A 19620-nucleotide genomic window follows, 5' to 3' on the forward strand; every position below is an offset into this window, starting at 1 on the left:
CTGTGTTACATCATTCACATTTTGTGAGGTAGTAGGGCTGGCATCATCCAGTACTACAACTTCATTATTTATGATAGATCTTTTCTCTTTCATATTCTCTCCTTTCTGTGGTTCTTGTGGCGTCTTCTTATTTAGACCTATTGCATCCCCATGAGTCTTTTTCCTTATATGCTGTGAATCGTTAGCCTCATTTAATATATTCTGTCTCAGCCATTCGAAAGCATTGACTACTGGCTAGATTGAAAGGTGTGTTTCATTGTGGTTATCTGATTGGATGTCCTCCTATTGAATGGAAATGAAGGCATTAGCCAGAAAAAAAACTTTGCGATTGGTAGACCTTGTTTTTAACTAAAAAATATGTTAAGACAGAAACAGGATCTGAGGAAGGCTATGGCCGAAAGTGCTTATCCTGAATAGAGTGTATCAAAGTGGATACACTTTGGATGCTTGTTCTAATACTTTTAATAAATTTGTACTTTTTTTATTTTTGAATTCAAGCCTTTTTCATGATGGTTCATTTGTGGTGCTTCCTTTGGTCTTCTCAGAATAGGTTTCCGTTTGGGGACTGAATGTAGACTTACAAGTAATTCTGTGTGCATTTTTTACAGAAAAGATTTTCACCATTTGACTATGCTGGAAACTAGATGTCATTTTCTGAATTTATTGGAAAAACTGTTTAAATATTTTAGTATGGAAACAAATAACAGCAATAAAAAGCTTGTAGAAATACTTTATTAGCTAGTAAAGCCCTTCTTCCTCAACTTCAGAGACTTCAAGAGAAATAATAATGACATGTTATTTAAGTGCAGTGTCCCACACAAAACTTCGGTTCTGAAATTCAACTTTGAAAATCTCAGGATTCGGCCGACTGGCACTTGCGAACTGCTTTTGCTTCGGGCACCACGTGGCAAGAAAGACTGAAGGAGATGGTGTCGGTTGCATCTTTTATACCCCTGGCGCACTGACGTCAGGGAAGAGGCGACAGCAACCGACACCGGACCTAAACTTTGGAATTCTGGCCGACTGCGGGTAGCCTGCCAGCAGGATAACCCAAGAGTAATGACTGCAACAGTGAAACACATACATGGTACATAGTGAAAAGTTGCATTTCTATATTCTGTCCAAGGGAAAATACCTATATGCAAATGCAAATATTTGCTTCCATGTATCTTTGTGCAAGAACAATGCATCAAGAGAAGCAGGCAGATAAAAGAATAGGAAAACATGCAAATACTGGACTTCAACAAATAATGCAGTTAGTGAGAAAAGTTTTTCCTGCAACAAAGTAGACATGGCAGTGACTTAATGGCTAAGGTTTTTCTCTAAGAGCTTCAGGGTCTAGGATTTTGTCTTGAGCTCTCTGCTATCTTTGTTGAGTTTGTGTGTACTTTAGCAGTCTGTGTGTGTTTTCTTCTTACCTCCTAAGAACATGCAAACTTATTGATTAGTTGCAGTTACCCTTGCTTTTATGATAGTTGCTGTAACTGGCAAGGGTGAGTGAAAGACCAGCCATTTACACTGCTAAAAAAATGTAAACTGAATTAAATTAAAACAGTTCTGTCATATAATTCTTCCTAGATATGTTTCATAGACTGTGTAATTATAGCTTCTTATTGAAACATCTAAACAAATCATAAGATGATTTAGATTAGGATTCATTTTAATGTATTTGTTTCCTTCAAGTAAAATAAGAGTTTTTTTTAGATATGCCGACTCCTTACCTATAAAGCACCACACGACATTGGTAACAACAGAACAAAATGATAACATCACCCCACTTGCTAGTGCAACCAAAATTATTGCTCTGTAAAAGATAAAGTTAACTGTTATTAAGGTCATAACAATTAGAAAGGTATGAGTAATTTACAGTTAGTAAGTTAACGTTGTCTTAACCTCATATTAAACTAAAACATCATGCATAATATTAACTAATGAGTTTATTTGATGCTTTAAGCCATGAAGATAATGACAAGAGATTTAAACAACATAAGAAATGTTTAAATATCCCAAAATAATCTGATGTTTATGTGTGGAATAGACACTCTAAACTGCCCAGAGGAGTGTGTGTGTGTGTGTGTGTGTGTGTGTGTGTGTGTGTGTGTGTCTGTAGGGTATGGAAGAACAACCATGTTTGGGCTTGTCACTTGGGAAGGGGTGAACATTGGCTCTAGTTAATGGACAATATTCATGTGACACCCCAATCTCATGTGTAAAAATGGGAAAAAGAGGTTATGGAAGGCTGGATCTAGTAAAAGGCAAAGCAAAGGCTATTAAAATACCTGCATGTGTTGTGAGGTTTGCTTGCGTGCATCAGAACTGGACCACTGCTGTATTGCACAGGACTTTCTGTCTCAGTGTTCTCAAGGTACGATCATTTAGTTACAGAGGTCCAACTTTGTTGTGCATTCTTCTTGTAGTACATGACTGTACTACAAGAAGAATGTACAACTTTGTTGTACATTCTTCTTGTAGTACAGTCATGTAAGCCATCCATACCCACAACATATGCAGCACTGAAAGAACCAAATCCTTCATGGCTTACTCTCTAACTTGAAAACACTGATGTATTTTCAATCTGCCAGGGTCAGTTAATATCAGCTAATGAAATAAGCGAATGCACCGTTCTGCACCTTCCTGACACATCACCTGTCACCTGCTTACAGAGATGACACTGGTCAGACACTTTGTCTGCATGTCTACTCTCCCATTGTGATGTACTGTTGGGTACACAGTCTGTGAGTTTCACTACCTAGGATTATGAAAATATATACAGATGTGTTGCTTTCTTTTAAATTTAAATGTGATCCTTTGCAAGTCATTAAGTAAAACATTACATCCACCTCCACATTCCCTGTGTTCTGCAGCTTCTACCCAGTACTACATGACATAACAACAGAGTTCTGTCCCCATTTCAGAACTATGACTGAGACACAGTCTGCTAGTGACACTGTCTATTGTAAAATGATCTTTAGGAGATTTTTCTTCGCAAAATAATGATATTCTGCTGTTGTCTCCCCAACTCCTACAATATATACACAATACACACATATCTAGCTATTTCTATTCATACCAAGTGTCTGAAGTTGTGGGACTATCATCTCCATCCTACACAACAGACAAAATTCATTTTCTTGTCCTAAGGGAAGAGCTGTGAACTGAGGTAAGGAATGCAGACCATGGAGATTAACTGTATTTCAGAGGTCATTTTAACTTAATGGTCATAATCTTGCAATATGACCACATTACCCCAGATATGAAACATGTAGCATATAGGGCCCCATAAAGAGTTTGAAGTGAACTGTAGTTATACTTCACATAACAGTCCTGCATGTGCTCTGCTAACTTTTATGAGCAAGAAATAAAGCATTCTACCATTATAATTTAAGGTAGTGTCTTAAAATAAGCAAATTAGAAAGCTGAGCTTGTCACCTGTGAATATGGCATACTGCCTAATGAGCTGATACTCATCAATTAGTTACATTACAAGTGCTAATTTTATTCCCCTAGTGTTTCTATAGCGAGCTTATTTAATTGTGCTGGCTGTTAAGTTTCAGTAAGTATGCACATGAGGCAAAATACCTTGTTATACTGCCAAGAAAATTGCGAAGGCTAGAGGGCAAACCCTGAGACAGATACTTCACATTTCCATATAGAGACAGGGAATGGCTATTTCAGTGCAATTTTTATAAAGCATTAGTAACCCATTGTTGATAGCTGAAAGGCTACTAGCCATGTCACATTAGGCTCTATGACACTGCACTGGATCGAAAACCGATTTAATCGAACAGCTTTTACACTGAAAATGCCGTTGAGAGAAATCGGTTTTGTGGGACCTGTGCCCCCCCCACACCCCCACCCCACTGCTAAATATGTACACCAACTCCAAGATCACACTACAGTGAGGAAAGGACAAATTTTCCAGTCTTCACTATACCGTGATCTCACAAAACCGATTTCTATCAAAGGCATTTTCAGTGTAAAAGTTGTTCAATAAAATCAGTTTTTGATCCAGTGTCATAGACCCTCACATTACACCCTGGCAAGTAAGTAAATATCTTCTGTATCTGCTATTAGAGGCAGAAAGGAACTTCTTTGTCTTTACAAGCTGTCAGCAGATGTAATTCAGCATCAGAGATCTGACAGAGGCAAAACTCGAACTCTATACGACTAGGTGGGTTGCAAACTGTATCACAGATAGAACCCACAGTGTGAAAGTAGCGGACTCCAAGTCAGACTGCTGACCAGTCACAAGTGGAGTCCCACAGGGACTGGTCCTGGGTCCTCTCCTGTTTGGCATCTACTTCTCAGAAGTCTAGGCCAACACAGAGGGACTCTAGCTGACCAAGTCTGCAGACGACTGCAAGCTGGGAGTCATTATTAATGCCCCAAGTGATGTAGACATCCTACAGAAAGGCCTCACTGAGACCAATGACTGGTGTCAAAACCATGGCCTTAAGCTTAATGCCAAAAAATGCATCGTCATCCCCTTTGGGAAAAACTCAGTTCCCACTAATTACCACATCGATGGGAGCCCACTGAACACTGAAGCCGTTATAAGATATCTGGGGACACAGGTTGACAGCAACCTCTCCTTCAACCACTACATTGCTACTGTGGTCAGAAAGTCCTTCTATGTGGTACATCTCATTACCAAAGGTTTTGCATCTAGGAAGAAAGAGGTCACCATCTCTTTCTACTCTTCCCTCATTAGGCCAGTCATCGAGTATAATGCCCCATTTGGCATGTACCTCACTAGACACATGCAACAGCTGGAAAGGCCACAAAAGTACATCATGAAGAGGACCTAGGCCTTAAACACATGTCCTACATGGATAGACTCAAAAAACTCCAGCTATTCTCTGTCTCATATCTTCTAGTAACAAGCGATCTCTGCTTGACATACAAAGCCAAGTCTGACCCAGCTCTGTTAGAAATGCTGCATCTAAAGAAATCCCAATACCTCCGCACCACACGCTCCAAAGACCTCAACCTCATTATCACAATCAACAGAACATGCTGGAGATATAGGTTCATAACCCAGAGACTGCCCATGCTCTGGAATAGACTTCCCACACATGTCAAGCAGAGCACCTCACTGGCCCTCTAAAAGAGAAATCTTGATGAGTGGATAGGAAATAGAAAGTTCACCGTGAGGATCACTTAAGTGGCATTACTTGATAGGGGCACTAGGAACTAATGTTGGGCGGCACGATGCCAAGGGACTTCTATAAGCTAGGCTTGTAAAGGCTCCAGGGCCATTAGGTTAGTACACATCTATGAACCTATGAACCTATGAACCTGTGCTACAGCTGGTCATTCAAAAATGAATCAAGAAACACTTCAGAACTCATAAATGCATGATAGCTACAAGAGACAGGTCATTTGGATTTATTCAAATAATTGACTTTGCAGAACATGGTATGTTGTCCTGGAGGCAAAAGTTTTCAGACAAAAAAGCATAACACAAAAATTGTTGGGAGGCAGCTAAAGACTCTGAGTATAGGGAACTAATGCAATAACATTTAAATTGTTAGGCAATCAGGAAACTGAAGGGCAAAAAATAGCATAGCATTCTTAACTGAGTGGCTGGATCACCATACTGCTAGGAGAAAGTAAAAAAGCCAAATGATGTAAAGAAGGCATGCAGAGTTGCTTCCAGGAATGTTGTCTGTATCATAAATTAAAGTCAAGTCTATATTACATAAACGAAGCATTAAAAGGTCAACTCACCTTTGATCGATCCCTATTTCTTGAAGCTACACAACATCGAATGGCCAAATCATTTTCTTTCCAAGGGAAAGAAATCGGTTGGCTATTCTTTTAAAGCTGCCCTTTTCCTGACTGTAGTACAATCTCGGAGTTAGTATATTTAGTTGGGGGGTGTGGGGGCAAAGCCCACAACTTTAATAGTGTCTGTTGTAATGCGGTGTGTGTGTTTGGGTTACCGATTTATTTCCCTTCGAAAGAAATCAGTGATTTGAGGGTTCTCTGTTGTACAGTTTCGAGAAATAGGGGTCAATCAAAAGTGAGTCGACATTTTAATGCTTTGTTTATATAATACAGACCCATTAAAACCAGCCTATGCCAATTATCACCTACATGTTTGCATACTAGATGAAAGAATGGTTGCTAGAGATCTCTGGAAAAAAAAGCAAATAGTGATTCAGGGCATAACCTTTTATTCTTCTGGAATGTTTTGGGACTTTTCTACAGACATAGTAACTCAAAGAAAAACATTTACTGCATGAAAAAGCTGCTAATTTCCCACAAAACATGACACTCCAGAATTCTTGCTGCATTAAGAGTAGAATTTCAGGTTATCTCATGTAGCTCTTTCTTTGGAGAAATTATTGAACAGGCAAATAAATGTCCGTTTACCTTGAACAGTTACTCAAAGCCATAGGTAGAGCCATTGGGAAATTTTGGATATTCAAGGAGATACACTAGCCATTAATGTATTTTTCATTGGCTGGAGTTATTGCCTTGCAAAAGAAGTGAGACCCATCTCAGTTATAATCTTAATATGGGTCTAGTCTCAGATCTAAGGAATGCATTCATTGCCATTACCTTCATCTCTAGAATGGAACGCACTATATATCTGAAGATGCCCAACTCTGCAACCCACTCTGTGTGAGGCTGATATAGCTTATAGGTACACTAACTGTCAGAAACAACACTGACCTAAAATCTGTAGCAGTACACTAAATAGTAACATGGACTGCCAAGATTAGGCCCCAAACAGGTTGGCATAAAATTAACAGCAAAAAAAAACAATTGTAATGGTGTAGGTAAATCATTCTTCCAAGAAAACTGTCATATAAAAAGTAAAAGGCAAAGGAGACAACGGAACACAGCAGTACAAATCCAAAGAATTTATTCCAAAGACAGATAGGTGATCACTTTCGCAGCCAAAGCCGCTTCATCAGACAAACAAAATGCATAACTGTAGTATTTTTAAATAAGAAATTGCCAACCACAGATCAACAGCAATTAAGAACAATTAACATTTAGAAAGATATAACAGTTCAAAATACAATTCAAAAAATATGCTTTAAAATCCACTAAAAGCACCAATATATGCACAAATAAACATAATAGTAGTATTATCTGACTAAAGGTCTATTAACTAGAATGGGTCTAAAAGAAATGTTGTCATTTAGTCCCTTCCCCATGTTCGCCCTCATCCTTATTATCCAGTCAAGTTCCTTACTTTCTACCTTGTTCCTGTTTGAACCCCCCCCCCGTTGCCCACTCTGACAACTTCTATAACCATAAACTTAAACATATGTAAGTTGCCTGAAGTCATAATATGTTTGGATAGAGCATTGTTAGCCTTTCTAAAAATATTATAGACATGTTTTCTCATCCTGTCCTGCAACCTACGTGTAGTCATTCCAATATAAAAAGAGTGGCACAGTATACAATAAGCTAGGTAAACAAGGTTTGTTGTATTAAAGTTGGCACTAGCTTTAAAACACATCCTTTTCCTCTTATCTGGGTGTACAAAACTAGCCCCACTATCTATTAGATGGCAATAACTGCAGGTTTTGCATGGATGTGTACCTATGGAAGATTGTGTAGTAGCATCCGTATCATATCTAGGATGAGACAGCATCTTCTTAAGAGATTTCTTGTTTTTATATGTGTAACTAGGAACCTTCCGCACTATAGAACCCACTCTCTCATAGGTCATAACTATATTCCAATGTTTAGAGTAGCTATCCTGCAATAGCCTGATGTTACTGGCATAAGTTACAGGTATCCACAGACCATTATTCCTGTCTGTTCTTTCCTTAGGGAAGTGGGATGGTGCAGAAAAATATAGTTTACCTTCACGTAACCTTAATTCCAGGTTTATTAGTTGTTACCATTCCAACGTCTTTCCTGTCATAGCCCCTGTTCATAAATCTTTGTTCAAGTGCATCTAGCTCACTAACAAAAGTAGAATCATCTGCTGTTAATCTTGATATTCTCAGCACCTGTCCTGTTATAATGTTTTTAAACACATGCTTAGGATGCATACTTTGTCTATGGACAAAGATGTTCCTGTAGCACTTCTTCCTAAATACTTCCGTGGTAAAGTCACCAGTGTTCTTCCTCAGAACCTTTACATCCAAAAACTAATAGAGTCAGCTGAAGTATTTGCTGATAGTCTAAGGAAGTTAGTGCTGGTATTGAGGGCATCTAAGAAACAGATAAACTCATCACTACCTCCTTCCCAAAGGAGGAGGAGGTCATCCACAAACCTCCTGTAAAAGACAACCCTATCCATTCTAAACTGTGTTTTAATATGTACTTCTTCCCTTTGGGCCATAACTAGGTTGGCGTAGCTATTGGCACATGAAGTGCCCATAGCTATGCCATCCCTCTGTCTGAAAATTTTTTGTTCAAACATAAAGATGTTGTTGTCAAGAACAATTTCCATCAATGAACATGAGATCGATTTTATAATGGTCATAAGAACCATCTTATAGTAAATAACTCCCCATCATCTCAACACCTTGATCATTCGGTATGGATGTAAAACATGATTCCACATCCATTGCCACCAATACACATTCCTGTGTCAGTGGTGTAGCCTGTATATGTATATATAGGTCCCTCAGAAATTGTTCAGTGTCTTTTAAAATGGTAGTATTCTTTGCCAAAATGGGTTTAAGATGTTGTTCTATATAAATGGACAGGGGTTCCGTACACCACCCTCTACCTGCTACTATAGGTCTCATAGGTGGTGTATTCGGGTGTTTGTGGATCTTAGGTAAGCCCTGTATTATGGGTATAAGTGGTTCATCTGCCAAGAAGTAATTATACAGTTCAAGAGTAATCTGCCTTAGCTGTAGACATTCAAAAAGTTCATTAGAGATCCTATTAATACATTGTTCCACTTGTTCAGTATTAAATGGAGCATACACCATAGTATTATTAAGCACAGCATTCATAACATTACTATAAAAAGTGTAGTCCATGATAACCATTGATCCCCCCTTGTCAGCTGGTCTTATACTTAGGGTAGAATCATGACATAGCTGTTCAAGTGCCAATCTCTCATTCTTATTCATATTAAAAAAAATCTTTGTATATTTCTTTTCATCATACATGGTATATATATCCCTGATACAGGCTTTCTCAAAGACATCTATAACATCAATTGAAGGAGGTACATAGCCACTAGCTTTTTTGAAAATATTTATATTATTGCAGTCATTACTGGTCTCATTAAAGTGCATTTTTAAAGTGATATTCCTTGTAAAGGTTTTAAGCTCAACAATATTCTCAGTCAATGTTATTTTGCTAGTGGGTATGAAACTCATACCTTTACTCAGTATGTCCATCTCCATTGATGTTAATCTACAGCTAGAAATATTCCAAGCTAGAGTTGATCCCTCGTTTGCCACATCTTCTTGATCATTAATGGACTCCCTTCTTCTATAGACGCCTCCCTCTTCAGGTGTCCTTACCCCAAGGGGCGTTCGTAAAAATTGGAATTGTGAATAGGAAGCGGGTTAACAAGTAAACCATTTGCATTAAAAGGTAACGATGAAGGACAATTGTTAACCCCAGCAGTAGATACATTCTCTTTTCTGCATGCTCCAGTTCTATATACAGATTCAGTAGTGGTATTGACGTCATCCGTAGGAACGGAACTGGTGCGCGAGGTGACAGACCCCTCCTTCACATTGATTCCTCGATTGGTACTCAGGCATTCAAAATTTGATGTGGAGAATGAGTTAGAAGTAGAGGCAATATTATATGTAGAAGTATGATTCAGACATTAACAGCCTCAGAGATAGAAGGACAGGATTTATTACTGCTAGCATATGTGGCCGAGCCACCAGTCAACAACAGAGGAAGGATAATTATCGTATAAAGTCATCTGACGTTTATCTATATCAGATGCTAATGTTATTTTCTTCTGGTTTAAAATACTGTATTAATAGTTTCATATATCTGTAGCTTGTATCAAGATTGATTTGCTGCCATTTGGTTAATAAGTCACCATATGTGGGCATATTTAACACCCTTAACCCACGGGGAACAATATGCAGATTGAGGCAATCCTCAAAGTGAAATCTCTGTGACTTAAGCCTCACTAATTTTTGTGCATCATTCTCCAACTTATAGATGTCTTTTCTTATAGCATTCAAATCATATTCACAGTCATTTTGGTTCACAGCTGCTGTTGTATTGGGTACAAAGTCCAATAGGGGGTTTTCAGAACTCCCAAACAAAGTGGAAATGTTCCTCTGGCCAGTTGTATTCCCGCTGTTCAACTCAGGCACTGATCCCAAATCTTGTAACACAGAGCAGCTTTCAACCATGCCCTAACACCAGTACAAACAGAACAAGAGACAGCAAAAAACAAATGTAATGGTGTAGGTAAACCGTTCCTCCAAGAAAACTGTCATATAAAAAGTCATATAAAAAGTAAAAGGCAAAGGAGGCAGCAGAACACAGCAGTAAGAAAGCGCTCACCTATCTGTCTTTGGAATAAATACTTTGGATTTTTACTGCTGTGTCCCGTTGCCTCCTTTGCCTTTTACTTTTTATATGACAGTTTTCTTGGCGGAACGATTTACCTACACCATTACATTTGTTTTTTGCTGTCTCTTGTTCTACCCAATACAACAGCAGCTGTGAACCAAAATGACTGTGAATATGATTTGAATGCTATAACAAAGACATCTATAAGTTGGAGAATGATGCACGAAATTTAGTGAGGCTTAAGTCACAGAGATTTCACTTTGAGGCTTGCGTCAATCTGCATATTGTTCCCCGTGGGTTAAGGGCATTAAATATGCCCACATATGGGAACTTATATAGTGACTTATTAACCAAATGGCAGCAAATCAATCTTGATACAAGCTACAGATATATGAAACTATTAATACAGTATTTTAAACCAGAGGAAATAACATTAGCATCTGATACAGATAAATTTCAGATGACTTTATATGATAATTATCCTTCCTCTGTTGTTGACCTTAAGGTTGAACATGTTACAGAGACAGTCAATGTTTATGAGAAACAACTGCTTAATAATAAGAGAAGAAAATTGCAACGTGATTTAGCTGATTTTTCGAATGGTAGAGTCTTTGCTTGGCCCAGGGATGAAAGAACTGGTGGCTTGGCCACATATGCTAGCAGTAATAAATCCAGTCCTTCTATCTCTGAGGCTGTTAACATCTGAATCATACTTCTACATATAATATTGCCTCTACTTCTAACTCAGGCTCCACCTTAAATTTTGAATGCCTGAGTACCAATCGAGGAATCAATGTGAAGGAGGGGTCTTCCACCTCGTGCACCTGTTCCGTTCCTACGGATGACGTCAATACCACTACTGAATCTGCAGATAGAACTGAAGCATGCAGAAAAGAGAATGCATCTACTGCTGGGGTTAACAATTGTCCTTCATTGTTACCTTTTAATGCAAATGGTTTACTTGTTAACCCGCTTCCTATTCGCAATTCCAATTTTTACGAATGCCCCTTGGGGCAAGGACGCCTGAAGAGGAAGGCGTTTATAGAAGAAGGGAGTCCATTAATGATCAAGAAGATGTGGCAAACAAGGGATCAAATGAGGGATCAACGCTAGTTTGGAATATTTCTAGCTGTAGATTAACATCAAAGGAGATGGACATACTGAGTAAAGGTATGAGTTTCATACCCGCTAGAAAAATGACATTGACTGAGAATATTGTTGAGCTTAAAACCTTTACTAGGAATATCACGTTAAAAATGCACTTTAATGAGACCAGTAATGAATGCAATAATACAAATATTTTCAAAGACGCTAGTGGCTATGTACCTCCTTCAATTGATGTGATAGATGTCTTTGAGAAAGCCTGTATCAGGGATATATATGTCATGTATGATGAAAAGAAATATACAAAGCTTTTTTTTTTAATATGAATAAGAATGAGAGATTGGCACTTGAACAGCTATGTCATGATTCTACCCTAAGTATACGACCAGCTGACAAGGGGAGATCAATGGTTATCATGGACTACACTTTTTATAGTAATGTTATGAATGCTATGCTTAATAATACTATGGTGTATGCTCCATTTTATACTGAACAAGTGGAACAATGCATTAATAGGATCTCTAATGAACTTTTTGAATGTCTACAGCTAGGGCAGATTACTCTTGAACTGTATAATTACTTCTTGGTAGATGAACCACATATACCTATAATACAGGGCTTACGTAAGATCCACAAACACCCAAACACACCACCTATGAGACCTATAGTAGCAGGTAGAGGGTGGTGTACGGTACCCCTGTCCATTTATATAGAAATACATCTTAAACCCATTTTGGCAAAGAATACTACCATTTTAAAAGACACTGAAGAATTTCTGAGGGACCTATATATACATATACAGGTTACACCACCGACACAGGAATGTATATTGGTGGCAATGGATGTGGAATCACTTTTTACATCCATACCAAATGATCAAGGTGTTGAGATGATGAGGAATTATTTACTACAAGATGGTTCTTCCGACCATTATAAAATAGATCTCTTATGTTCATTGATGGAAATTGTTCTCGACAACAACATCTTTATGTTTGAACAAAACATTTTCAGACAGAGGGATGGAGTAGCTATGGGCACTTCATGTGCCAATAGCTACGCCAACCTAGTTATGGCCCAATGGGAAGAAGTACATATTAAAACACAGTTTAGAATGGATAGGGTTGTCTTTTACAGGAGGTTTGTGGATGACCTCCTCCTCCTTTAGGAAGGAGGTAGTGATGAGTTTATCTGTTTCTTAGATGTCCTCAATACCAGCACTAACTTCCTTAGACTATCAGCCAATACTTCAGCTGACTCTATTGAGTTTTTGGATGTAAAGGTTCTGAGGAAGAACACTGGTGACTTTACCATGGAAGTATTTAGGAAGAAGTGCTACAGGAACACCTTTGTCCATAGACAAAGTATGTATCCTAAGCATGTGTTTAAAAACATTATAACAGGACAGGTGCTGAGAATATCAAGATTAACAGCGGATGATTCTACTTTTGTTAGTGAGCTAGATGCACTTGAACAAAGATTTATGAACAGGGGCTATGACAGGAAAGACGTTGGAATGGTAACAACTAATAAACCTGGAATTAAGGTCACGTGAAGGTAAACTATATTTTTCTGCACCATCCCAGTTCCCTAAGGAAAGAACAGACAGAAATAATGGTCTGAGGATACCTGTAACTTATGCCAGTAACATCAGGCTATTGCAGGATATCTACTCTAAACATTGAAATATACTTATGACCAATGAGAGATTGGGTTCTACAGTGGGGAAGGTTCCTAGTTACACATATAAAAACAAGAAATCTCTTAAGAAGATGCTGTCTCATCCTAGATATGATACGGATGCTACTACACAATCTTCCATAGGTACATATCCATGCAAAACCTGCAGTCATTGCCATCTAATAGATAGTGGGGCTAGTTTTGTACACCCAGATAAGAGGAAAAGGATGTGTTTTAAAGCTAGTGCCAACTTTAATACAACAAACCTTGTTTACCTAGCTTATTGTATACTGTGCCACTCTTTTTATATTGGAATGACTACACGTAGGTTGTGGGACAGGATGAGAGAACATGTCTATGACATTTCTAGAAAGGCTGACAACAATGCTCCATCCAAACATATTATGACTTCAGGAAACTTACATATGTTTAAGTTTATGGTTATAGAAGTTGTTAGAGTGGGCAATGGGGGGGGGGTTCAAACAGGAACAAAGTAGAGAGTAAGGAACTTGACTGGATAATAAGGATGAGGGCGAACATGGGGAAGGGTCTAAATGACAACATTTCTATTAGACCCATTCTAGTTAATAGACCTTTAGTCAGATAATACTACTATTATGTTTATTTGTGCATATATTGGTGCTTTTAGTGGATTTTAAAGCATATTTTTTAAATGTATTTTGAACTGTTATATCTTTGTAAATGTTAATTGTTCTTAATTGTTGTTGATCTGTGGTTGGCTATTTCTTATTTAAAAGTACTACAGTTATGCATTTTGTTTGTCTGATGAAGCGGCTTTGGCTGCGAAAGCGCTCACCTATCTGTCTTTGGAATAAATACTTTGGATTTTTACTGCTGTGTTCCGTTGCCTCCTTTGCCTTTTACTTTTTATATGACATAAAAGTAACTTCCTGCTCATTTGTAAGGATGGTACCCCAACTGTTCTACTGGTGCTTATGTAATGTTTTATCTGTTTACAAGTATGTATTACAGCATATTAGTAGGAATGCACCATAATTACTGTTTCTGATTCTAATGTTTCATAATGTTTGACACAGTCATTTGGATAAGGTGAACATTAAAGGTTTGACTATACCTGCTGTGTCTTTGCTTGGAACAAGCGTTATGGAGAATCAAATTATCTGGGCACTGTGGTGCTATTCTAGTTATTAGTCTAGGCTTTAAAAGTGCTGAAAAGTCACCAACGGACAGTATTTGGTTCAGCATTAACACTCATTGTTTATGTTACTGGTTTAGTTATCTTCTCCATTAAAATCCAAATAGAGAGAAATATTGTATTGTATTGGCAGCCCGTTGCAGTCATATCTAACCACTGCTGCAGTATGTGAATGCCCTACTTTAATTCTACATTTCACAATTACTTGGTTTCACAATTTTGGTTACTATCCCTGTCTTTTCAAAACAACCTGCATTTTCCTTTGTAGAATACTGACAAACTACATTTGTAACAAATGTAATGGCAGTGTGCCACATTTCTGCAATTTTATGCAGCTTAGACTTTAAATATTCAGTGTTTTTTATATAAGCATTACAATTTAACAGGAACTCTACAATGTATTCTTTGCTGCACAAGAATGTCTCTTTGGAAAGTACAAATAACAAATGCGTGCATGATCCTATCTGTGATTTTCATCCTATGGTTGCATTTACCTCACTGTGCCTGCCTGACAAGGATGAGCGAAGAGGAAAAGACATGCACTTCATAAACCGTTTAGAGCTGAGAATGCAGCAGTAGTTGTTATGCAAGAGATACTCATAACAAGAACAGAATCAGTCGGTAAAAACATTGTGGATTGGCACACCAGCCTGAAAACTTGCATGATGCAATAATTCTGGGTAGGGGGGTGTCATTCATTCTAGCTCATAAGGCACTCATCAGGGCAGTTTATAAGACTCCCTGCAATAGCAAAGGCAAGTGGGTTATTTTACTTCTAAATAAACCATCAGACCCATTATGTCTGTCGGGTGTCCATGGCTCCAACATCTATCAAACTGAACTCATTCAAGCTCTCCATAAATCCCTACAGATAGATACTTGGGCTTGTGCCATTACCCCTGGAATTTTGATTGAAAAAACTGAAATGTTTGCCCTAGACCCCAGCTGAAGAGAATTCCTTTGTGCATTCAGTATCATGCCTTATTCCTTCATACATTCAATATCATGCCACAGCTGCAGTGGTGATTAATGAACTATGTGAGGCAGCCACCTTAAGAGACTTGCAGAGGGAACCTCTTGCTCTGCAATTGCAATACATGCACAGAGCTCAGAAACATCTGGTAAGCAGCAGCACTGATTCAGCTGTGCCACAGAATGAGCCATTTTGGGTACCTTTATAACATTATGAAGTCTGTCACACAGCTCATTGGTGTACTGACACTTCAATTTTAATAACACATTAGGACCGCAGTGATGATGGGCAAAAGTCTCAGTGGTATAGAATAAAGAATTTTAGGAACATCTTATAATACTTATCATTTTGGACGAATGTGAGATGGGGTGACACATCCTCATCACAGGATCAGTGAAAAGAGCAAATAACTGTGCTGCTGACAGTTCAAATTCCAAAATGTTGGGGGAGAGGGGGCAAAGGTTTTCTGATCTTTAAAGAATTCAGTTCAGGAAATGTTACAGGATGTTCAGAAGTGGAGATGAACTGGGTGGATGGGGCAACATGTCTTAATGAGCAAACTGGAAGTCTTCAAGGCCAAGATAGGTCCATCAGAACAAAATAAAATCTGCTAAACACTGGAAGGTGCATAACCTCCACTAGGAATGAAGGTTTATATTACCAAGCTTGGGCAACAAAAGTTCAAATCATTATTAGCACCCTGGTGAGGAAAGCTGCCAGTAAATTAAATTATGTATTTGTCCTGCACTGAGCATTATGCATCAAAGGCACACAACCATAGGAGTACTGCACAACTTTTTTTTAACAAGCAGAACATTTTAAGCATTCTCACATCCACTTGGGAAACAGACAGGTTCATCATGGGGAATTCATTGCCAGTGAGAAGATAATGCAAGCCCCTGGGGAATTAAAAAAATATTTCTGAGACCAAATGGCATTCTGATTTACCCCAGTTTGTAAAATCTTCAACAAATCCCCAACTTTCTTTCATTTGTCTGGCATAGTGAATAATGGCATGATCAAAGATTTGTCTAAAGATACAATAGCTAGGCCATTTTGTAGAAACAATGAATTGATTTCACATAGCTTAGTCGATTCAATAGTAAGATCATCACCCCCATCCTGGCATCTGGGTTCAGGTCAAGAATCCTATCATTAATACACCCTAATCATGCTTAGAATGAAAGAGATGATCTGTAGAACAAGATGGCACTTCATAGCAGTACATAAGTCGCTAGACAAACCATTGAGGTTTAATAAAGCTTATGACTCAACAGAGTGAGATCACGTGTTCACAGCTTTGAAGACCTGAGTAAAGCTGCTGTATCTGCACCCCATTTCACAAGCAATGCCTAAAAACATTATATTAGCTACTGCTTCACTAGGAGATGTCACCAAAGAAGGATTCCTCCTCTCTCTATGTTGTTTTCAACTGTGGTATGCCTCATTCAAACATAACCTCTAGGCTCCGAGTGAGTTCAGAGAATATCTTCTTCTCACTCACGAGGTGCATTCTTATGCAGACGACATGCTGACCATCTCTAGAAATCCAAAACGAATCACTTCTTCTGATCACACTGTATAGAAGAGAAATGTTTATAGGCCTAGGGATTGAAAACTGTCTTAAAAAAGTCCACAGTAACTCCCCTTTCTTGCTGTAATCTTCTACATGTAGACATGAAATAGACTTTGAATGTGCTCCAAGAAGAACATTTATTTGGAAAGACAAATCACTGGAATTTTGAAGCAGCTTCTCCCAGCCAATTATTCCCTGGTGGGTGACTCACTAGCTTTTGATCTGCAGGGATGGAGTGAACTGACACTACTGCTATACCATGCCTTATGGTGAACATTACTGCTAACCCATATTGTATGATGCACACAGTGCTACACCATACCTTATAGTGCATGCTACTACTATACCATATCTTATGGTACACATAATGCCATACCATGTCTTGTGGTGCACACAGAGCTACACCATACCTTATAGTGCATGCTACTACTATACCATATCTTATGGTACACATAATGCCATACCATGTCTTGTGGTGCACACAGAGCTACACCATACCTTATAGTGCATGCTACTACTATACCATATCTTATGGTACACATAATGCCATACCATGTCTTGTGGTGCACACAGAGCTACACCATACCTTATAGTGCATGCTACTACTATACCATATCTTATGGTACACATAATGCCATACCATGTCTTGTGGTGCACACAGAGCTACACCATACCTTATAATGTACACATTGCTATACCATATCTTTGCACACTACTGCTATACCATATCTTATGGTACACATAATGCCATACCATGTCTTGTGGTGCACACAGAGCTACACCATACCTTATAATGTACACATTGCTATACCATATCTTTGCACACTACTGCTATACCATATCTTATGGTACACATAATGCCATACCATGTCTTGTGGTGCACACAGAGCCATACCATATCTTATAATGTACACATTGTTATACCATATCTTTGCACACTTCTGCTATACCATATCGTATAGTGCACACTACTGCTATACCATATCTTACGGTGCATACTACTGCTATACCATATATTATGGTGTACACAATGCTATGACATATCTTCTGATGCACACATGGCTATACCATATCTTTGCACCCTACTGCTATACCATATCTTATGGTGTACACAGTGCTATGCCATATCTTACAGTGCACGCTACCACTATACCATATCGTATAGTGCACACAGTGCTACACAATATTTTATAGTGCACACCACTGCTACACCATATCATATGGTGCACACAATGCCATACCTTATCTTATGGTGCACACAATGCTAAAAACATGTTTTTTTTTTGTTTACATTTGATAATTTTCCCTCCTGTTGTCTTTTATCCTTTACTGATGACATTTAAGAAATACTAAGAATTTCTAAAGAGACACATGCAGGCATGAGCATGATATTAGAAAGTCCAAAATGTTAGCACTTTAATTAGTGCAGGATTGGTCTCTCCTACTATACTGTAGACACTCACCATTGCAGCCTGTAATGCTACCACCAGATGGTTCCACGCTCCATTACAGATCAATCTACAGCAGCACGAGTCTAAGCTACTACATGGTGCTACCAAGCCCCCATGAGAACATATTTTACCTAACATTCAAGTAAAATGGAAAACCAGGAGAGTATGTGAAAGGCAGGGGAAACTCCAGTGAAACAGAGGCAGCATTCTTTAAGATAGCATATACTTTGGACAACCCTCAATTAATAGTGAGAGGTTCGCCTCTATACTGAAACAGATAGCAGAAATTAGAGACACATACACTGGCGTACATGAAGGACCCAAAACAGTTTGCAGCATCTAATTTTGATCAAATCAATAAAAACATACAAACTAAAAAGAAGCCAACACTGGAGAGACTTGCAGTTATGGCAGCCATTCAGAGCCTGCTGAGGAAATTACCTGGTGCCTGTAGGGCAAGGAAATCCAAAGTGATGCAGGGTCATTTCATCAGCTACTTAGAGCTGTTAGTTGTCATCCATATAACACAGCAAATTCCAAATGGAGTAAGAAACTAGTAACAGTAATAGAGCAGAAGCAGGAACAGTGGAAGAAGATGTCTAATGGGGTATAATCTGGATCCCAGGACAGGGGCTGCAGCTATTACACTTATGTCTGCATAGTATTACAGTCTACATATGCTGGCTACCATAGACAATCTGGGCAGATGTGTAAAGCTGCATGACACATTCTCTCATTTACCTTTAAACTGCCTTTTAGACTGCCATACTAGTGGCAAGTTTTACACTCATGTGGGTAGGCACTGCAATGCAATGCAAAGTCTTGTTCAGATATAATATAACTATCCTGTTTTTGGACTTTACTCATTTTTTGGGGATTGAGAAGACCAGCGACCAGGACCAGATAAGTCTTGACTGCTTTATGTAATACTGGATGTAACACAAACTATCTTTACTGTATGGACAGAAGAATCTACCCCAGACATGCAAGCCTATATTATCAGGACAGGCACCCAAATAAACTTGAACTGGAGATCTAACCATAAAGACATTAAATACCCCTATTATCCATACTTTGGATGTCAGTTACTGATATGTTTCAGACTTTACAGTATCTGGTTCAGGATTGTACTGGAATACAAGATATACATTAAAGTTTGTAACACATATTTGAAAAGTAA

The 19620-nt window shown here is 38.4% G+C and overlaps 1 protein-coding gene across 1 annotated transcript in view; it reads right to left on the minus strand.

The window, feature by feature from the left end:
• The window catches only part of CWH43 (cell wall biogenesis 43 C-terminal homolog), a 676650-nt gene that overhangs the window by 414375 nt on the left and 242655 nt on the right, over nt 1-19620 (minus strand). Inside the window, exon 7 of the mRNA XM_044056345.1 lies at nt 1722-1804. Coding sequence (XP_043912280.1) covers nt 1722-1804 — 83 coding nt within the window. The remainder of the gene's footprint in view (nt 1-1721; nt 1805-19620) is intronic.

This window comes from Protopterus annectens, chromosome 14.part0, assembly GCF_019279795.1.
Source record: "Protopterus annectens isolate FY-2018-M chromosome 14.part0, PAN1.0, whole genome shotgun sequence".
Classification (NCBI taxonomy): domain Eukaryota; kingdom Metazoa; phylum Chordata; order Ceratodontiformes; family Protopteridae; genus Protopterus; species Protopterus annectens.